Source organism: Chelonia mydas, chromosome 18 (genome assembly GCF_015237465.2).
Source record: "Chelonia mydas isolate rCheMyd1 chromosome 18, rCheMyd1.pri.v2, whole genome shotgun sequence".
NCBI lineage: Eukaryota > Metazoa > Chordata > Testudines > Cheloniidae > Chelonia > Chelonia mydas.
The window spans coordinates 5,492,514-5,511,554 of record NC_051258.2 but is presented as its reverse complement, the minus strand read 5'-3'; the positions used below and the strand labels follow the sequence as shown (position 1 = coordinate 5,511,554).

At 53.5% G+C, this 19,041-nt stretch overlaps 1 protein-coding gene across 3 annotated transcripts; it reads right to left on the bottom strand.

Annotated features, from left to right (window-relative positions):
* Nucleotides 1-4,922: 4,922 nt before the first annotated feature.
* On the bottom strand, nucleotides 4,923-18,830 carry TMEM82 (transmembrane protein 82). 3 transcript variants are annotated; one of them, XM_043531872.1, is made up of 7 exons: nucleotides 18,561-18,830; nucleotides 17,694-17,848; nucleotides 17,538-17,610; nucleotides 14,830-15,004; nucleotides 12,638-13,046; nucleotides 8,318-8,505; nucleotides 4,923-7,339 (listed from the first exon to the last, which is right to left on the bottom strand). In XM_043531872.1, exons 2-7 carry the CDS (start codon nucleotides 17,770-17,772, stop codon nucleotides 7,211-7,213), a joined length of 1,053 nt encoding a protein of 350 aa, XP_043387807.1. In that variant the 5' UTR covers nucleotides 17,773-17,848; nucleotides 18,561-18,830; the 3' UTR covers nucleotides 4,923-7,210. The 3 variants fall into 3 exon arrangements, with proteins under 3 accessions (XP_043387807.1, XP_027676413.1, XP_043387808.1); XM_027820612.3 differs by having other exon boundaries at nucleotides 18,509-18,585; XM_043531873.1 differs by lacking the exon at nucleotides 18,561-18,830 and adding an exon at nucleotides 18,524-18,555.
* Nucleotides 18,831-19,041: the final 211 nt, after the last annotated feature.

The window sequence follows — 19,041 nt, the reverse complement described above, 5'->3', positions numbered from 1 at the left end:
GACCCCCTGCTCTCTCCTATGCAAAGTCCAGCTGCAAAATGGAGTTTTGGAGTCACTTGGGCAAGTCACATGTCCATGCGTGACTGAGTTCCTTACCAGCCAAGCCACATTCCTGGGAAAGCCCAGATGTGGATTGGTGTCTCCAAGTTTATTGTTGGTTTAAGCGCTTCTTGATGGGCACTTACTGAGAATAGCCTTTTCTCAGGAAGCTGACCAACGGCTTCACTAAAACCTACTCAGAATCAAACAAGTGGGCAGCCAATATCCATAACTTCGAATACAAAAATGATACATACACACAAATAGGATTAATAGAATCAGTAGATCATAACCTTTACAGAGATATGTTACATGGCATATGTAGCATAAAACACATTCTAGTTATGTTATATATACATTCTTAAGTATATTTCCATAAAGCCTTATGGGGGGGCACTGTCACACCACGTCTTAAGTCCCAGGCTAGTTCCTGACCCACAAGGGCCATCCTTCCAGCGTACCGAGCCTGTGACAGTTCTCAGGGTCCCCAGAACTGCAAGAGAGGCAGCCTTGCTCTTGGTGGCTAGCTGTTAGCCACTCACGCACTCCCCTCTGGGCTACACCAGCCCTGTCTTTGCCTTGCAGGTTAACGATGGGTTCAGCCTAGTCTCCAAGTCCCTTTGAAACATTCCCCTGTGAGAGCCAGCCCCTGACACTGGCTACTCACAGAACTCCCATATCCTCTGCCCCCAAGGAGCAGCATACAACGGTTTTACCTTAAACCACCGCTCCTGTATAACACCCAGGACTTGCGAGGACTTCCAATAAAACTGAAGTAGTTTTATTTAAAAGTGACGAGAGATTTCACCTGGAAACAAGTAGTTATGATACAAAACAAAGTCAGAAGACACAAACTAGGGCCAACGCTCACTAATAAAGTAGGTTCCTCCCAAACCCCAAAGTTCAGTCTGTTGCTGAACCAGCTGGTTGGCTTTACAGGACCCAGAATCCAAACCCACTCTCCTCCAGATGTCTCCTCAGTGACCAGAGATAGAGGACCTCTCCCAACTCTGGGTTAAGTCTTTTGGTTCTTTCCAAGACTGGGCGATCCCCTGCCTGTTGTAATCTCCCCACTGTATTTTCCACTGAATGCATCTGATGAAGTGAGCTGTAGCTCACGAAAGTTTATGCTCAAATAAATTGGTTAGTCTCGAAGGTGCCACAAGTCCTCCTTTTCTTTTTGCGAATACAGACTAACACGGCTGCTACTCTGAAACTCCTGTGGGAGTGGCTCCAAGTGATTGTGATTGTTTGCAGTTCTTGGATGGCCTTGGGATGGAGCAATTATAGACATCAGAGCTTTGCATTACATCACCAGCTAACCAGCAAGGGTGGAGCTCCCTCCTGCTTGAATGGAGCATCATCACGAAACATTAACCCTTGGTGACTAACTTTTACATCCAAGACCATAAAGCAGACTTTCAACATTGTTACATTATTTCTTGAGTGTTACCCATACACACATTTCTCAATGATCCTGAGTCTTGCTAAATTACAAGCTTTCTGTAGACACCTTACATGTTACCCTTTGGATAAATACCCTGCAGGACATGTGTTTGGTGTAGTGAGTTGGTCAGGTCTGAGGTGAGAGTTGTTTGCAAAGAACAGAGAACCGTTGCCCGCCGAGCTCTGTCACTGTTGTGAACTGATGTTTTGGTTTGGGGTCCATCTCTGGTTTTAGACATGAATAGCTTTCAAGTCTGATTCTGTTTAATCCTCCCATCTGGTACTATATTAAAACAGAGATTGGCTCAACCAGACACTTTGGACAATAGCTACTTACATACTAAACAGCTGGTATATCACTTTTGCTTATGGGGAACGTATATCGAGAACCAACCATTCGGGCTTTTTGAAAATTACACCACCAAAATGGTTATTTCAACAAACAAATTTTTCACAAAAGGTGTCTGTTTTCCACAGAAAAAATTGATTTGCTTTTGGAAAAAAACAAAAACTGACCACCCCACTACCAAAATATTTTGGACAAACCCAGAAACATTTCAATTGGGCAGTGCTAGTGCCTCATGGGACTTGTAGTTCAGTTGCCTCATATCTCCATTCTCCACTATGGGCCAGGCTCCTGGATGAACTACATCTCCCATGATGCACCAGGGACCAGCCAGGGACTCCCCATGACACACTAGATGACCTCTCCAAGAGGGGAGGCCAGGGTGTAGCATGGGAAACACAGTCCAACCAGGGAACCTAGTGTATAGAGGCAAATAGGAGCATTAGGCACTTGACCTACAACAGCCATGGGGCAACATTTCTAAAAACCAAAATATTTTGGATTTTGGCCATAATTTTTGGTATTCAACTTCCTGCCACAAAGCAAACTTATCCATCCCCCATTTTTCATCAATCTCCACTAACCATGCTGATAAGTAAAGCAACATTTCTTACCCCTCTACACCAGAGCAATTGCAGTCTTTTCTACACTGCAGGACCCACCAGTCCTCTTAAAGTAGCTGCTCAGGGTCTCATTTTTATGGGCCTCAAAGGGTCATGTGTCTACTCCTGGCAATCACATGACCCTTGCAATTCTTAAAGGGACAATGGGTTACCAAATATCTCTAATCTTGCCTTTAAAAAAGCCGTAATGGACTGGAAACTCCACGCCAAACCACTTGGTGTGTCAGGGTATGCTGGAGCTTATGGAATCAAGTCCCGGGATCTGAACCTATGGCGTTGCATTCAGGTTTGACCCAGAAGCAGAAGGGGTCTGTTTTACAGCTACAGGTCAGGTGCTGTCGTTCTCGGTGCCTTTGGCCCAAGATGGCAGAAATCCCAGTAGGACAGTGTATCTCCCAAGAGCCCCACCATTCAGGGTGGCACAAATCTTGCAATATTGACTTCAGTGTCTCTTATGACATTTTCTGCCTGTCTGGGCTGAAATTTCATGAGATGAGCTTGGAAGATTTTTGGCTTCTTTGGATCCAAATGCAACCCCCTCACCCTGATTCAGTGTTAGACTGCTCCTGGAGTCTGGTCCAGATCCAATCACACCTCCTCAGTCCAGGTATGTTAGAAAAAAGACATTGCATGTTACCAGTCAGTCTAGGAGTCAGAACAGCAGACTGGCATATAGGAGACCTGGATTCTTTCCCCAGCTATGCCACAGGCTCCTTGTGTGAACTTGGGCAAGTCATGTCATTGCTTTGTGCCTCAATTTCCCCATCAGTAAGACAGGGATAAAGATGCAAGATGCCGTGCATGTGCACTGGACTAGTATTGCCCTGTGAGCTGGCAGGGGATATAAAGTCAAATGTTGACAAGAACATAAAAGCGAAGCCATTTCCGTCATAATGACAGTAGCCTCCTTTAAGGCCTTTCATCCACCAGCCTGCGCCTTTGTGTGTAGGCACAAGTCCAGGCAGGGTGCGGGCTGGTGAAGGAATGTTGCCATCAGCATTACGCTGGCAGGGCGCTGTTCTGCAGCAGGCAGGTACAGGCCCTGGAGGAGAGCCTGGGATGCCTGCTCTTCGGCGTTCGAGCAGGGATTCCTGCCAGCCCCCGGGGGACATGGGGAGAGCTGTCAGTGCCCAGGAAGAGAGCTGGGCACGATTCCTGAATTTCCCAAGGCGCCCCCCTTCCCCAATGGCTTTCGGAGGCTGAGTGGGCATCGTTGCAAATGCTGCTTTTCATCATGATGAGGAGGATCCTCAGCCCACCCCCTCTGCCGCTGGCCAGATGCTGCTGTCAGAGGGGCTGATGCGACAAGCTGACGCAGGCCGAGGGGGATCAGCAGCAGAGGTGGGCTGGGCTGACAGCACCATAGACCTGTCTGAGAGCCCCCAGGGCCTGCACTGCCACTCTGCATTGGCATCAGGCACCTTGGTGCAGAAGGACACTCGACAGCAAATCCAGTTCAGTTCTGGTCGCGCCCAGGTTCATTCCCAGCCAGCAGCTGCTGACTCAGCCCTTTGCTGGGATAGCAAACAGTGACACGCTGTGGCCGCCTATATCCCTGCTCTGCATTTGCTGGAGAACCAGCTGATCCCAGCAATCAGAGCCAGGGGCTGCCTCCTGGCCAGCCAGTGCTCAGAACCCCACTGGAAGTGGGATGCCCATCAGAGATGCAGTCACTGATGGGGGCCTCAGTAGCTGGGTGGCTGCAGGAAGTGGGCCAGGGGGATGCAGTAGTGACTGGGGAGGTGCTGATACCATGGGGTGATAGCACTTTACAATCCACAAGCTCCCCTCCCTGTTACAAGCCCCCTGGCTACGGCTCCCCCTCCTCAACTCCACTCAGTCTTTTCTGCTACCCCCTGCTGGGCACATCTGCCTCTGCCCATGGTCATCCTCCCTCTCCTCCTTCTACCTGGCCACGAGCACAAAGGGGGAGGGAGGGCACTGGGGGTGCAGAGCCGTCGGCAGGGCATGGATCCACATCAGGGCAAGTTGTTCCAGGAGAAGGGGGCTTTGAAGGGGAAGATGGTCCTGCAGCTAAATTCTGTAACAGGCCTCTGGGTTTCACTGCTTCCTTTGCCTTGTGCGGCCTGGGGCAAGCTGCTGCCCCAGCTGTAAAATGCGAGTTGTGATTCTGCGGGTACATGGGCCACGCGTCGTGCGACCCCGCCGTGGCTGGTCCTGCATGCAGCCTAACTTAGCAACTGTGAATGGTGCATTGAACAGAGGGGGAGGTAAGTTTTTACCCTGGATTTTACAGGCTCGGGAGGCTGCGTGGGGCTATGCCTCGCAGCTCAGGCCCTTGAATTGACCCATGCTTCCTTAGGCATTGTGACTGTACCCTTCCGGGAACAGGAAGGGGGGCACGGGGCTAAGGTAAAATCTTAGGAGGCAGGAGCCCAGAGTCCAGTTCCAAGCTCTGCCCCCGACTCTTGGTAAGGTCACACACTCTGTGTGCCTCAGTGTTCCCACCTGCAACGAGGCCAGTACCACCCCCCTCCCATGGGCTGGTGAAGAGCACTGAGATCCCAGCCGGAAGGTTTTAGGGCCAAAATCTCCCTGTTACTTGGTCCCTGCTGGAGAAACATGATGCGGCCAGGCTTTGAACTGGGGCAGGGCATGTGCGTGTAAAATGAGCAAATCATGCTGGCTTGAGTTAAAATAAAATCACCATAGCCCTTTCAGCCAGGGAGCAGGAGCCCTTCAGCACCCACAAAATTTCACAACCCCCACATGGCCTGGAGCCCCCATCTCACCGAGGCAGGCAGTGCACCATGAGACCCATCAGTCAGGCCAGGCTTGCTAGCACTGGCTACTCAGCTGCCTGCTACGAGAGTCCATTCCCCTCTCCGGTCCTGGTTTATACCAGGTGGCAGCAGGGTCCATGGTAGGAGTGGAAATGGTTCTGCAGGACCCATGACTGATGTGGAAGGTAGGAGCCCAAGAACTGGCAGGTTGGACTGGCCCGTGATGTAACCTTCACCCATGATCTTACTTGGCTGGATAGGCCAAAGCTAGTGAGATACAAATGCTGATCAGAGGAGGGCACGTCAGGGGCAGGCTGACGGGGGGCAGGGGGAGGGGAGGGGAAAAAGAAGATTGAAGCACATCAGGCCACATAGCTCCAAACATTTCCTGGCACCTCGCTTGTCACTGATCAGGTCAGGACCCACAGAGGACAATGATAAACAGTCAGAAGCGCAGTAATGAAAGGTGAAGGGGCTCTTGCCACCCACCCTCCAGCCCAGTGTGTTTTATACACTTTATTCTCACGTATGGTCATACAACTGACAGCACAAGCGTCCACAGATTCCCCTCTTCCGCCTAACTCACTAGACCGGAAGTGGATGCGCACGGCTCCTCACGTCTCATGATGGGACGTGTCTGGAGCCCAGCCCAGTCGCTCATTGCAATCACCGCGCTGGAGGAGGTGGGCCAAGGGTTCTGAAGGAGAGGCTAGTGCAAGGTCAGACAGAGCCTGAATGGGACAGAGCAAACACATGGCCAAGGGGGATGAGACAAGCCTGGAGCAGCAGGTCTGGACAGTCCCCTCATGGGCTGCTGAATTTCAAGGTCAGCTCCAGTCTCACCCGAAGGCAGAATTCAGAGATCCAGTCCAGCTGAGCCAGCCCGTGCTATCCAAACATCCAGCCCAGCTGCAGGCTCATCCCCTTCAGAGCCCCTGTGGAACGGCTCTGCGCCCCCAAGGACAGTTAGATGCTTAGGGGTACTGAGTGACACCCCAGCCCCTGGTGCAGAGGGATGCTGAGGAGGTACACATGGCGGGGAGGGCTGGCCTGCTGCTGTGAGATGAGAGGGAGCCCCCACCTGCATCAACACCCAGTGTGGAGAGGTATTCCCTTGGCAATGAATTAGAAGTGAATTCTTTACAATGAGTGTGTAGGTGCTGAATTAACAGGCCTAGGCCTGGACCTGGACCTCCATCCCCCAACTTGTCTCCCCTGCTACCCTGCCGAGGGGCCTCAGCCTTGACTTGAAGGGACAGCCTCCAGGAGGAGAGCAAGGTCCATGCCCATTCACTCGCTAGCGGCTGCTGAGCAGGGGGCCGATGGGGATCGTGTGTCAGGCAATAGGGACACCTGTGCCTAGATCCAGCTGGCCACCAAAAAATCAGATGGCAGCAGCCGGGTCTGGCTTGGACCAAGCTCCTCCTAGCCCTCCTGTCCACCATGGCCTCTTCCCCTCCACCCACCTCCATCACTGGCCTCATGCACCGGTTCAATGGACAAGAAACTTGGCTTTGGGGTTGATCCAGGGACAGCTGGCTCCTGAGACGAGCGCGGCAAGCTCAGGCACCTGGAGAGGCTGGGATCACTAGCAGACGAGAGTTCTGGGTGGGGCAGGCTAGAGCCGATCTGGAAAGAGCCAGCAGGGAAAGTGAAACCTTTAAACACCAGGGGCGGTGGGGGAACAGTTTCCCATTCGCCAGTATGCGATGCGGAGGGCGACTGGGGGCCTCCCCATTCAGGGACTGGGGCACATCGACCAACCACAGTGTGTTTGGGGTGCGGAGAGCAAAGAGCCATCTAGGTAGTTTGCACCATCCCAGGTTAACAACCGTCCATTTGATCATGTCCTCAGCAGATCGCCCCCGAATCTGGTTGGTATCTGGAGCACATATGGCATGTGAATTAAGCCGCTTCAGTTGGCACGGCCTGAAGCTTAAAACGTCACATTTCAGTCCTGATTGCTGGGGCTTTGCCTTTCTTGCCATCGCTGGAACACGGAAGCCCCTTCCTCACCTCTCGGCTCTGGCCCCTCCACTTGAGGACTTGGTCACTGAGCTGGATTTTCTGCCAAGGGCCTCAGGCCTAGGCTGGGGCTGCCTGGAACTGGAACCGGGTTCTGGGAACCTTTGAGAAAAATCCTGCAGAGAAGGAAAACCCCATCCCCGACCACCACACAAATATTAGACAGTGAACAGACTCTCCGGCCAAGAACCTGCACCCACAGCCTGCCCGAGGAGCATCAGGGATAAGACAACGGGCAGCTACCTGGGTCCCATAGCCAAGAGGACACAGGAGCTCTCTTGGGCTCTCACTGGGCTGCACAGCCTTGGCCCACTCCCCAGACAGGAGTGCCCTGAGGAGCTGCTACCTGTCTCCCTCCGACACTCGGGGCCCAGGTCTCTGCTGGCGTCAGAGTCATTCCACCCCAGAGAACTGGGCCCTGGCGCTGTGCACAGGATGTTCTCATTTGCTCCATTGCAACTGGTGGCTGGCTTCATCCTCCTGCGTCTGTGGCAACTCCTTAGCTACCCATCCGCGTTCCTGTTGACCCGCTGTGCTTAACATACTTCTCCTCTCCCCGCACTCCCACAATTCCTCCCCCACCCAGGTCAACTCCTCCTGTGTCTGACCAGGAGTTGGGAGGTTTGGGGGGAACCCGGGCCTGCCCTCTACTCCGGGTTCCAGCCCAGGGCCCTGTGCGACAGCTACAACTCCCTGGGCTACTTCCCCATGGCCTCCTCCCAAAACCTTCTTTATCCTCACCACAGGACCTTCCTCCTAGTGTCTGATGATGCTTGTACTCCTCAGTCCTCCAACAGTCCACGTTCTCACTCTCAGCTCCTAGTGCCTCTTGCTCCCAGCTCCTCACATGCGCGCCACAAACTGAAGTGAGCTCCTTTTTAAACCCAGGCGCCCTGATTAGCCTGTCTTAATTGATTCGCTGCAGGTGTTCTAATCAGCCTGTCTTGTTTCCAGAAGCTTCCCGATTGTTCTGGAACCTTCCCTGTTACCTTAACCAGGGAAAAGGGACCTACTTAACCTGGGGCTAATATATCTGCCTTCTATCACTTTCCTGTAGCCATCTGGCCTGACCCTGTCACAGTGGGCAGTCTCACCTGAGCCCGGCAGATGTCCAGCATGATCCCTGCCCGAACCAGGCACCAGATCTCACCCACCAGTGAGATGAAGATGTTCATGATGTCCATCCACCGGCCCACTGTCATTAGGAGGATGAGGAGGCCTCCCATCCTCACAAACACCGTCTGATAGACCATCTGCTCGCTGGGGTTATGCCTCTGCTCCTCTGCCAGGAACAAAGCCATCCCACAGTCATGGCATGAACCATTTCCTACCCTCCCTTTGGGCTTGGGCAGCAGCTTCAGCCACGCCATGTGGCTGCTATGGCCAGGAAAATGGCTTAGAAATGGTCCCTTCCGAAGACATTGGGTACAGCTAGGCTGGAGGTGTAACTCCCAGCTCGGGCAGTCACATCTGCACTAGCTTTGGTCAAACTAGCGTGCTAAGAACAGAAAAGTAGCTGCAGTGGCACGAGTGGTGGGCTGGGCTAGACACCTGAAGTATGTACCGAGGGTCCCAGGCAGGAACGTTCTCAGGGTGACTAGTCCATCACCGCCACAGCTCCGCTGCTGGTTTTGTATGCGAGCTTGGCCACATCTCATGCCCGTCTCTCTACCTAAGGTGGAAACTGCCCCTGCGGCTCCAGCATAGACGCACCCTTTGTGACACAAGGAGCTTTGCAGCCACATTGCAGGGAGAGAAAAACTGGCATCTGTTCTGTCCCCAGGGAGGGGCTGCAGGAAGCCATGCTCCTGAGCTGCTGCCCAGGACAGTCCAGATCTCTGCCCTTGGCAGAAATCGGAGAATGGACTGTAGGCATTGGATTTCTACGACCTGTGCTATGCAGGAGGTCAGAAGAGAGGATCACAGTGGTCCCTTCTGGATTTATAATCTGTGGATCAAGGTGGTGGGAACAGTTCCCGGGACTGTGCTTCATTGCAAGGGCAAAGCTAAATGCTGAGGTTAAGAATGAGAGAGAAACATGCCTGAGCGCTACAGAAACTACACAAGCAGCAGGAGAGAATTCGGTCCCATTCTGGGTCCAGACATTCACGCCCACCACGCTCGCTCCACCAACAAAGGGCAAAACAGAAGCGCCACATCATCAGAACAAGCTCCCATTGGCTGATCATACCCTTGTGGCCAGCTTGACCCCTTGTCCTGCATCCAACAGCTGGACTAGTGAGGAGGGCTTTAAAACTAGGTTCACCGGGGGAAGGAGACCAAAGCCCTGAGGTAAGTGGGATACCGGGAGGAGGCACGAGCAGGAGCACGTGACAGGCTCCTGCCTCATACTGAGAAAGAGGGGCAATCAGCAGGTTACCTCAAGTGCCTATATACAAATGCACGAAGCCTGGGAAACAAGCAGGGAGAACTGGAAGTCCTGGCACAGTCAAGGAATTATGAGGTGATTGGAATAACAGAGACTTGGTGGGATAACTCACATGACTGGAGCATTGTCATGGATGGATATAAACTGTTCAGGAAGGACAGGCAGGACAGAAAAGGTGGGGGAGTTGCACTGTATGTAAGAGAGCAGTATGACTGCTCAGAGCTCTAGTATGAAACTGCAGAAAAACCTGAGAGTCTCTGGATTAAGTTTAGAAGTGTGAGCAACAAGGGTGATGTCGTGGTGGGAGTCTGCTACAGACCACCGGACCAGGGGGATGAGGTGGACGAGGCTTTCTTCCGGCAACTCGCAGAAGTTACTAGATCGCAGGCCCTGGTTCTCATGGGAGACATCAATCACCCTGATATCTGCTGGGAGAGCAATACAGCGGTGCACAGGCAATCCAGGAAGTTTTTGGAAAATGTAGGGGACAATTTCCTGGTGCAAGTGCTGGAGGAACCAACTAGGGGCAGAGCTTTTCTTGACCTGCTGCTCACAAACCGGGAAGAATTAGTAGGGGAAGCAAAAGTGGATGGGAACCTGGCAGGCAGTGACCATGAAATGGTCGAGTTCAGGATCCTAACACAAGGAAGAAAGGAGAGCAGCAGAATACAGACCCTGGACTTCAGAAAAGCAGACTTTGACTCCCTCAGGGAACTGATGGGCAAGATCCCCTGGGAGAATAACATGAGGAGGAAAGGAGTCCAGGAGAGCTTGCTGTATTTTAAATAATCCTTATTGAGGTTACAGGGACAAACCATCCCGATGTGTAGAAAGAATAGTAAATATGGCAGGCGACCAGTTTGGCTTAACAGTGAAATCCTTGCTGCTCTTAAATACAAAAAAGAAGCTTACAAGAAGTGGAAAATTGGACAAATGACCAGGGATGAGTATAAAAATATTGCTCGGGCATGCAGGAGTGAAATCAGGAAGGCCAAATCACACCTGGAGTTGCAGCTAGCAAGAGATGTTAAGAGTAACAAGAAGGGTTTCTTCAGGTATGTTAGCAACAAGAAGAAAGTCAAGGAAAGTGTGGGCCCCTTACTGAATGAGGGAGGCAACCTAGCGACAGAGGATGTGGAAAAAGCTAATGTACTCAATGCTTTTTTTGCCTCTGTCTTTACGAACAAGGTCAGCTCCCAGACTACTGCACTGGGCAGCACAGCATGGGGAGGAGGTGACCAGCCCCCTGTGGAGAAAGAAGTGGTTCGGGACTATTTAGAAAAGCTGGACGAGCACAAGTCCATGGGGCTGGATGCGTTGCATCCAAGAGTGCTAAAGGAGTTGGCGGATGTGATTGCAGAGCCATTGGCCATTATCTTTGAAAACTCATGGTGATCGGGGGAGGTCCCAGATGACTGGAAAAAGGCTAATGTAGTGACCATCTTTAAAAAAGGGAAGGAGGAGGATCCTGGGAACTACAGGCCAGTCAGCCTCACCTCAGTCCCTGGAAAAATCATGGAGCAGGTCCTCAAGGAATCAGTTCTGAAGCACTTAGAGGAGAGGAAAGTGATTAGGAACAGTCAGCATGGATTCACCAAGGGCAAGTCATGTCTGACTAATCTAGTTGCCTTCTATGACGAGATAACTGGCTCTGTGGATGAGGGGAAAGCAGTGGACGTGTTGTTCCTTGACTTTAGCAAAGCTTTTAACACAGTTTCCCACAGTATTCTTGCCAGCAAGTTAAAGAAGTATGGGCTGGATGAATGGACTATAAGGTGGATAGAAAGCTGGCTAGATTGTTGGGCTCAATGGGTAGTGATCAATGGCTCCATGTCTAGTTGGCAGCCGGTATCAAGTGGAGTGCCCCAGGGGTTGGTCCTGGGGCCGGTTTCGTTCAATATCTTCATAAATGATCTGGAGGATGGTGTGGATTGCACTCTCAGCAAGTTTGCAGATGACACTAAACTGGGAGGAGTGGTAGATACGCTGGAGGGTAGGGATAGGATACCGAGGGACCTAGACAAATTGGAGGATTGGGCCAAAAGAAATTTGATGAGGTTCAACAAGGACAAGTGTAGAGTCCTGCATTTAGGATGGAAGAATCCAATGCACCGCTACAGCCTAGGGACCGAATGGCTAGGCAGCAGTTCTGCAGAAAAGGACCTAGGGGTTACAATGGACAAGAAGTTGGATATGAGTCAACAGTGTGCCCTTGTTGCCAAGAAGGCCAATTGCATTTTGGGATGTATAAGTAGGGGCATTGCCAGCAGATCGAGGGACGTGATCGTTCCCCTCTATTCGACATTGGTGAGGCCTCATCTGGAGTACTGTGTCCAGTTTTGGGCCCCACACTACAAGAAGGATGTGGAAAAATTGGAAAAAGTCCAGTGGAGGGCAACAAAAATGATTAGGGGACTGGAACACATGACTTATGAGGAGAGGCTGAGGGAAGTGGGATTGTTTAGTCTGCGGAAGAGAAGAATGAGGGGGGATTTGATGGCTGCTTTCAACTACCTGAAAGGGGGTTCCAAAGAGGATGGCTCTAGACTGTTCTCAGTGGTAGCAGATGACAGAACAAGGAGTAATGGTCTCAAGTTACAGTGGGAGAGATTTAGGTTGGATATTAGGAAAAACTTTTTCACGAGGAGGGTGGTGAAACACTGGAATGCGTTATCTAGGGCGGTGGTGGAATCTCCTTCCCTAGAAGTTTTTAAGGTCAGGCTTGACAAAGCCCTGTCTGGGATGATTTAATTGGGGATCGGTCCTGCTTTGAGCAGGGGGTTGGACTAGATGACCTCCTGAGGTCCCTTCCAACCCTGATATTCTATGACTTGCTCATTGGGAGCTCTCCGTTTTAAAGATCCCATTATGAACAGTTAGTTCCCATGAATAAGACCAGGGGGTTCCTCCGTCATGCCTGGAAGTGCGCAAAACAAATCCCCTTGCCAAAAAAACTGAGGGCCCTTGGGAGCCTTCTGGCCAGGAAGGAGCTCAGCTGGTTTCCTAGTGGCCACGGGGACCTCACCTTGCATGTAGATGACCAGCAGGGTGTAGCAGATGGTGAGCGGCGTCCAGAAGCGTATGGCCTCCGAGGTGGTGAGGAAATCCCTGTTGATCAGTGCGACAGCGGCCAGGTCAGCCACCACGAAGGTGATCTTGAGGGCGTTGCAGAGCAGAGTGGGGATGCCGTGCCAGGTGGTCAGCAGGAAGATGCAGACTCCGCAGTAGCGCTCCTTGCTGTGGAGCTCGTACATGGTGCAGACGTGCCGGGCCAGCCTCCAGACGTAGCAGGTGATCAGGCCGGCGAGGCCCAAGCTGAGGGCCAGGTTGCAGCTGCGGTGGGGAGCCCCCTCCAGGAGGTAGCTGAGGCTGCAGGAGATGCCGCACCCCAGGGAGTACTGGCACAGCAGGTACAACTGGCTGCTGTGCGCCCCCTGCGGAAGCAGAGCACTGGAGATGCAGCACGCTCGCTACATGCCCGTAGGACAGCGGGACGTGTTCCTCGAGATGGAGGCTAGGATTCAGTGGCTGGTCTAATTCCCCAGCACAGCAAATGGAAACCACTCAAGACATCAGAGAGCAGCCGCCAACGTGGGGCCGGTAATGTTACACCACAGCCAAGATAATGGTGGTGTAACAAGACGGCCGAGTATGGTGCACATGGTGCAGCACGGGGACTAGAACCCTGCTCCTTCAGATCCACCTCCCCCCGCCTTAGCTAAGGGACTGCCCCAATGCAGGCGGCGCCTTTGTTCTCTGTTGCCGTCTAATGTCCGGCATAACATCCCCTCGCCTGCCCTCCACCCCCACCCCCTTGTGGCCTGGGGCCATACGTTAGGACTCTATAGACCCCTGCCTTGAGGTTTCATGAGCTGCAGACCCTGGTAGGTTCTCCCATCCCACAGCAGCCCAGACAAGGGACGGTCTGGTGTGCAAAACCTCTGAGCCTACACTTGCTTCTAATCATGTGTCATCTGACTCTGCCCAGGAAGGGTGGGCCAGTGGCTGGTACCCTGGACCAGTGGTTTTCAAACTTTTTTTCTGTCAACCCAGTTGAAGAAAATTGGAGCTGGGGATGAGGGGTTTTGGGTGTGGGAGGGGGTCAGGGCTCTGGGCTGGGGCCAAGGATGAGGGGTTTGGGGTGCAGGAGGGGGTCTCTAGGTTTGGAGGGGCACAGGGCTGGGGGTCGGGGTGTGGGAGGGGGTCAGGGCTCTGGGCTGGGGCCAGGGATGAGGGGATTGGGGTGCAGGAGGGGGCTCCAGGTTTGAGTGTGGGCTCCCGGTCAGTGGTGCATCTGGGGTGCAGAGGCAGGCTTCCTGCCTCTCCTGGCACTGCGGACCGCACTGTGCCCCGGAAGCAGCCAGCAGCAGGCACCGTCCCCACCAGCTACCATTGGCCAGTTGGAGCCAGTGCTCGAGGCAGGGGCAGCGCATGGAGCCCCGTGCCCCCCCGCCTAGGAGCCGGACCTGCTGCTGGCCACTTCCGGGGTGCAGCGCGGTGTCAGAACAAGTAGGGACTAGCCTCCCTTAGCCGGCAGCACTGCCGACGGGACTTTTAACGACCCGGTCGACGGTGCTGACCAGAGCCGCCGCGACCCAGCGCCTTCCATTCCTGGGTCGAGACCTGCAGTTTGAAAAGCACTGTCCTAGGCTGCCACTCAGCCGATCAACGTTTGACTCCTGGCTCTAGTCTCTTGGTCCTCAGAGCAGCAAGGTCTGGAGAAGGAATCAGAGTCAGCTCTGGAAGGGACTGCTTTGCAGCACCTCCCTCAGGCCAGTCGCAGGGTGTTCATAGACTCCACCCGTAATCAGGTCATCAGCTAGGGCTGGACGCTTCCTGGGGCAGGAATATTACAGGCAAATGGAAGTTGGAGAACCACGCACAGTGTGGCCTAGTGAATAGAGAACTAAACTGGGACTCATGAGACCTGGGTTCTATTCCTGGCTCTGTGTGACCTTGGGCAAGTCCCTACCCCACTCTGTGCCTCGGTTTCCCCTTCTGTAAAATGGGGATAAATGACACAAACCTCCTTTATTAAGCATTTTGAGATCTACTGAAGAAAAGTGCCCTGTAAGAGCTGGAAGTTATTACTACAGTGCACTAGACTATGCATCAGGAATCCACCCTCCTGGTCCAGTCCCAACGATGGCTCATACACGACTACAGAGAGGATCAGGCGATTATTACACAGGCCCTTACCCAGAGACGACTCCTCACCTTATTCAGGGACAGCAGCATAGACACAGCCCTGAGGGAAAACTCCAGCACCACCAAAGCAGCCACGCGATACCCAACCACCGTGAAGATCAACGTCAGTAGAAAGAAGTGGATGTGATCCAGTACGGACCACTGGGAGCGGATGGTCTCCTCCTCCTTCTGCCTGTCCGGGTCACTGGGAACAGAGAGAGACAGGCTCAGGACACAGCTGGCTCAGGATCAGTCCGTGGGGGAATCCCTCCCTTCTGCTGCATTAGGGGAAGTCCAGGTCCCAGGCTGCTAACCTTCAACCACCTTCACCCCCTGTAGCCAGGTTCTTGTAACTCGCCCCTCCGTGCAGTGCCAGAGTGTGGGAACGTCCATTGGCTTCAGTGGAAACAGAGCATCTGCAGGGTCAAGCCCCAAGGGGCCGTCCCACTCCCCCCCATCACTCCAACCAAGAGCAGCTTTTCTTGCTTTCTCCTTCGGTCCATCCAGGCCCCTCTCCTGCCTGGAGGCTTCCCCCTGCTCCCCAAGTCCTCCATCCAAGGCAGCCAATAATAACTACCATAGCAGCTCAGGATCCCGAAGTGTCACGTGTCTGCTCTAGTTTATGCATAAAGGCCAGCTATGCGCATCCTGCCCCAGCGAGATGCAGCCGGTTCTGGGGGGAGGAGCTCGAGTCAAAGACACCAGGCCTCAGCCATACACTTATGAACGAGGAGCAGGGGATCTTCACAGAGCAGCTGGGCTCGTGGGTCTTCGGGTCTGACCCAAGAGATCCAGGCACACAAAGCTGCCCAAGGTTGGCTCCACCTCACGGGCAGCGACTCTCGAATTCTGGCCACACAAGAGGCCCCCTCAGCCGCAAAGTAAATAATAACCCTGAAGAAACCCAGTTCCAGACGCTTCCCCCACCAAAACTACCCACCCATCTCTTCACTGTCCAGCCCAGCGCTCTTTAAGCTACGCCAGGTCCCCTGTCTCAGCCCCCCTCCCCAGCAGCTGTTCCTCACAGGTCATCTCCTGGGCTCTGGCCAGAGGGGAGAGCGGATCCACTCTGGTGGTGGGTTCAGGGCCAGGGAAGGGGGTGTTCCCCTTTGGCTTTTGAGGCGGCAGGCCTGCCCTGAGCAGCACTGGGGTGGGGAGGCAGGTGTCCCTAGGCTGGAGCAAGGCGAAAGGGAAGAGACTCCTTCAAGAAGCAGCTGGGGCTGCGTTGAATAGGCTGCAGCTGCTCCAGAACAGCCCCTTCGTGCAGGGGTAGCTTGGTGCTTTCTCCTCCCTGTGCTGCAGGCAAGGGCTCTGGGGCGCACCCCCACAGCCACCTAGAGACACCCAATTCCCAGCCACAGGGGCGCGAGTGTGTCCTCGCAGAGAGGGCTGAGCAGCTCGACCAGCAGAGGTTGCCCACCCTCCAGGATTCATTTCATGCGATGAAACTTCCAGGAAAAAAGCCAGCCAAAATTGGCAACCTTAAGAGTGGCCTGTGCATTGCGGGGTGGGGCACAAAGACTTCTTTTTTGCCATCTTCCCCGCCCCCAAGTGTAATTAGTATCTGGCCCTGCTGGCCCCCAGAGCCAGCCTGAGGACTGCGGGGCCAGCCAGGGAGCCGATCCTTTGGGATACGCCTGATCTGACACGTTGGCCAAGCCAAGAGGGGCCCTGAATGCATGTCTGTAACGCGATAACTTTGGAATGCCCTGTCTGATCAATTCCAAAAAGCCAGGGAATGTTCTAGGCATCACTGGGCAGAATCCTACTGATGGGCGGGGGAGGGGTCAGAAAAAACAAAAGGGGGAGGCACATGGAGACCCTGGCACGTGGTTTGCAGAGCCAGCAGCTTCAGCCAGGCCTGCAATCCTCTGCAGATCAAAGAGCTGATTGGGGGCAGCCCTTAATACCATCCAGTGTCACACCACCCCACCCCAGCTCTGCCCATCCTCCCCATAGAGGCTAATGTGCCGACCCCCAGAATTAATAATGGGCTGGAGGGGGGCGGAAGGGAAGCCCACAGAGCCGTGGGTATGGGGGAGAGGGAATGTAGGTACAGAGAGCCGCTGGCATGCAGGGCAGAAAGAGAGACAATTTTATGGGGGAGGGGGACACCCTGTGCCCCTGGCATGAGGGAGGAGTGGGGGGATTGCAGGGAGTCCCTGTAGTAGAAGAGGATGAGGGGGCAGCACACAGGGATCTTGGGGGTGGGGAGGCGGGGAGAGAATGGAGGGATGTGTGCAGTGAGCTGGGCCTACACAAGGCATGAAGTATATCACGCCCTTGTGTTATAGGCTAGTAAACAGCGTGCGTGGGGGCGGGGGGGGGGGGGAGGGCCAGGAGGCAGTCTAGCCCCAGATGCCAGTAAATCTTTGCAATCAGATCCAAGGCTCTGCCCAAGGAAAAAGAGCTAGAGACTCAAACAGATTTTCCTCCACCAGGCCCAGGGGCAGCTCCGATACCAGGGGACTGGCAGGAGCCCAGCAGGGGACAGAACCAGCCATTCCAGACAGCCCGGTACGGTCACGCTGCAGGCCAGGATGCTGCGACCCGCCTGGGTTTTAATGCCAGGCGTCAGAGTCCGTTCTTCACCACGTAGCACTCAAGCAGCTCGGGTGCCCATCTCAAGTGAACCCACAGGGCGGTGGGACCTGGGGGCAGGGAGAAAGTGCTTGGAGGAAATCAAAGCTGCTCAGGGAATCATTTTTGTTGGGACAAGCGATTCCTCCCCCACTTACTTCAGACACTGGATGTAGAGATAAATCTTCACCAGGCTGCAGAGGACAGACACGGCACAAGCTCCTATTAGCCCTGCAGGGGAGAAAAGAGCCGGGTGGGTCATGGGGAAGCCAAAGAGACCAGAGCGGGAACCCAGTAAAGGGCTCTAGCCTCACCTTGCAAGAGAGAGTCCATCAGGGAGGAACCCCAGGCCAAGCCAGGGAGCCAGGAGGCCAGGAACTCAAAGGAGAGCATTTTTCACCAGCGCTGAGGGAGCTTGGAATCAGGTGTGGGGAGCTGGTCTCTGCACGGTGAGATCAGTCTCAAAGGTCTGCAGAGAGACTTTTGATAAGAGGCGCCAGGAGCAGGCTAGGGTGCTGGTAAATCATTCTCCATGAGCCCTGCCTGCAATCGGCTGGCTAGATAGGGCCAGGGGAGTGGGCAGGCCAGCAGCAGTGGGAAGGGCTCTTCACAAGGTTGCCTGGAATTCCTGTGTTAAAGGGACCCAGCCAGGCAAGTTAGTTCTGCAGCTGGGCTACTCAGAACAAGGGTTCACCTAAAGAAATAGTTCCACTCATCGCCCCGTTCACGGCCAAGGAACAGATTTCTGTTGGGCACAAAGCATTCGCCCTGCCAATTTCTCAACCCCAACACTGCAATGTTTTGCTAGCCTAAGGCAGCCTGGCCCAGGAGCAACATGGAGGGGAAAAGCTGGGTTCTGTGCTTGGTTCTGCTACTAACTCAAAGCCTGTGATATTGGGCAAGTTAGTTTGTGGCTTGTGCCTCAGTTTCCCCATGTGTAAAATGCAGCAAATGATTCTCGCCCTCTTTCTAAAGTGCTTCCAACCCCTCTGATTAAGACTCTCCTTAAGTACTGGATATTGTTTTTAGTACATGAAAACTGACCAGAAACAAAAGTGAACCTGCCCACCCCAGCTTCTCCGCTAGCCTATGAGCATGAAACAGAAACAGCCAAAACATGGAAAAGTACCATATTTAAAAAAACCTTTGTGGGTTGTATTCTCTCAGGTTTTGGTGCTCACCTAGGGGAAGAAAACTGGTTCTTTTCTTAAAGTGATTTTAAGCCTGACCCTGCCCTGCATCTGTGTAGTTAATCAGTGTAAACACGGGGGCGGGAGACGATACATGGGAGAGAAACTAGAGGAAAAGCTGGTCTCTGTCCCGCTCACCCCCTTTCCTCAGCTCTCTTCTGTCTGGGTATTTCTAACGAGCCTGGTGGGATCTATATGGAGAAGACGATGGCAAAGGACCACCCTCCATTTACATGTCCCTGCCACAGGGTGGAAGGTGTGAATGGTCCAATATAACATTTCTCAGCCAGTTTCTCAACACGGTGGTATTTGTGTTTGAATTACCCCCCTTTTTCTCTAGCAGTGTGGTCAGACACTGAGGGAGAGGGACCTGTTGGTACTTAGTGATGATTAAAGTAACCAATGATTACTATGATGTCCTGATACTTTAACCCCTTCAGAGCTGCAATCTGAAGGCCCCACTCCTGTGATC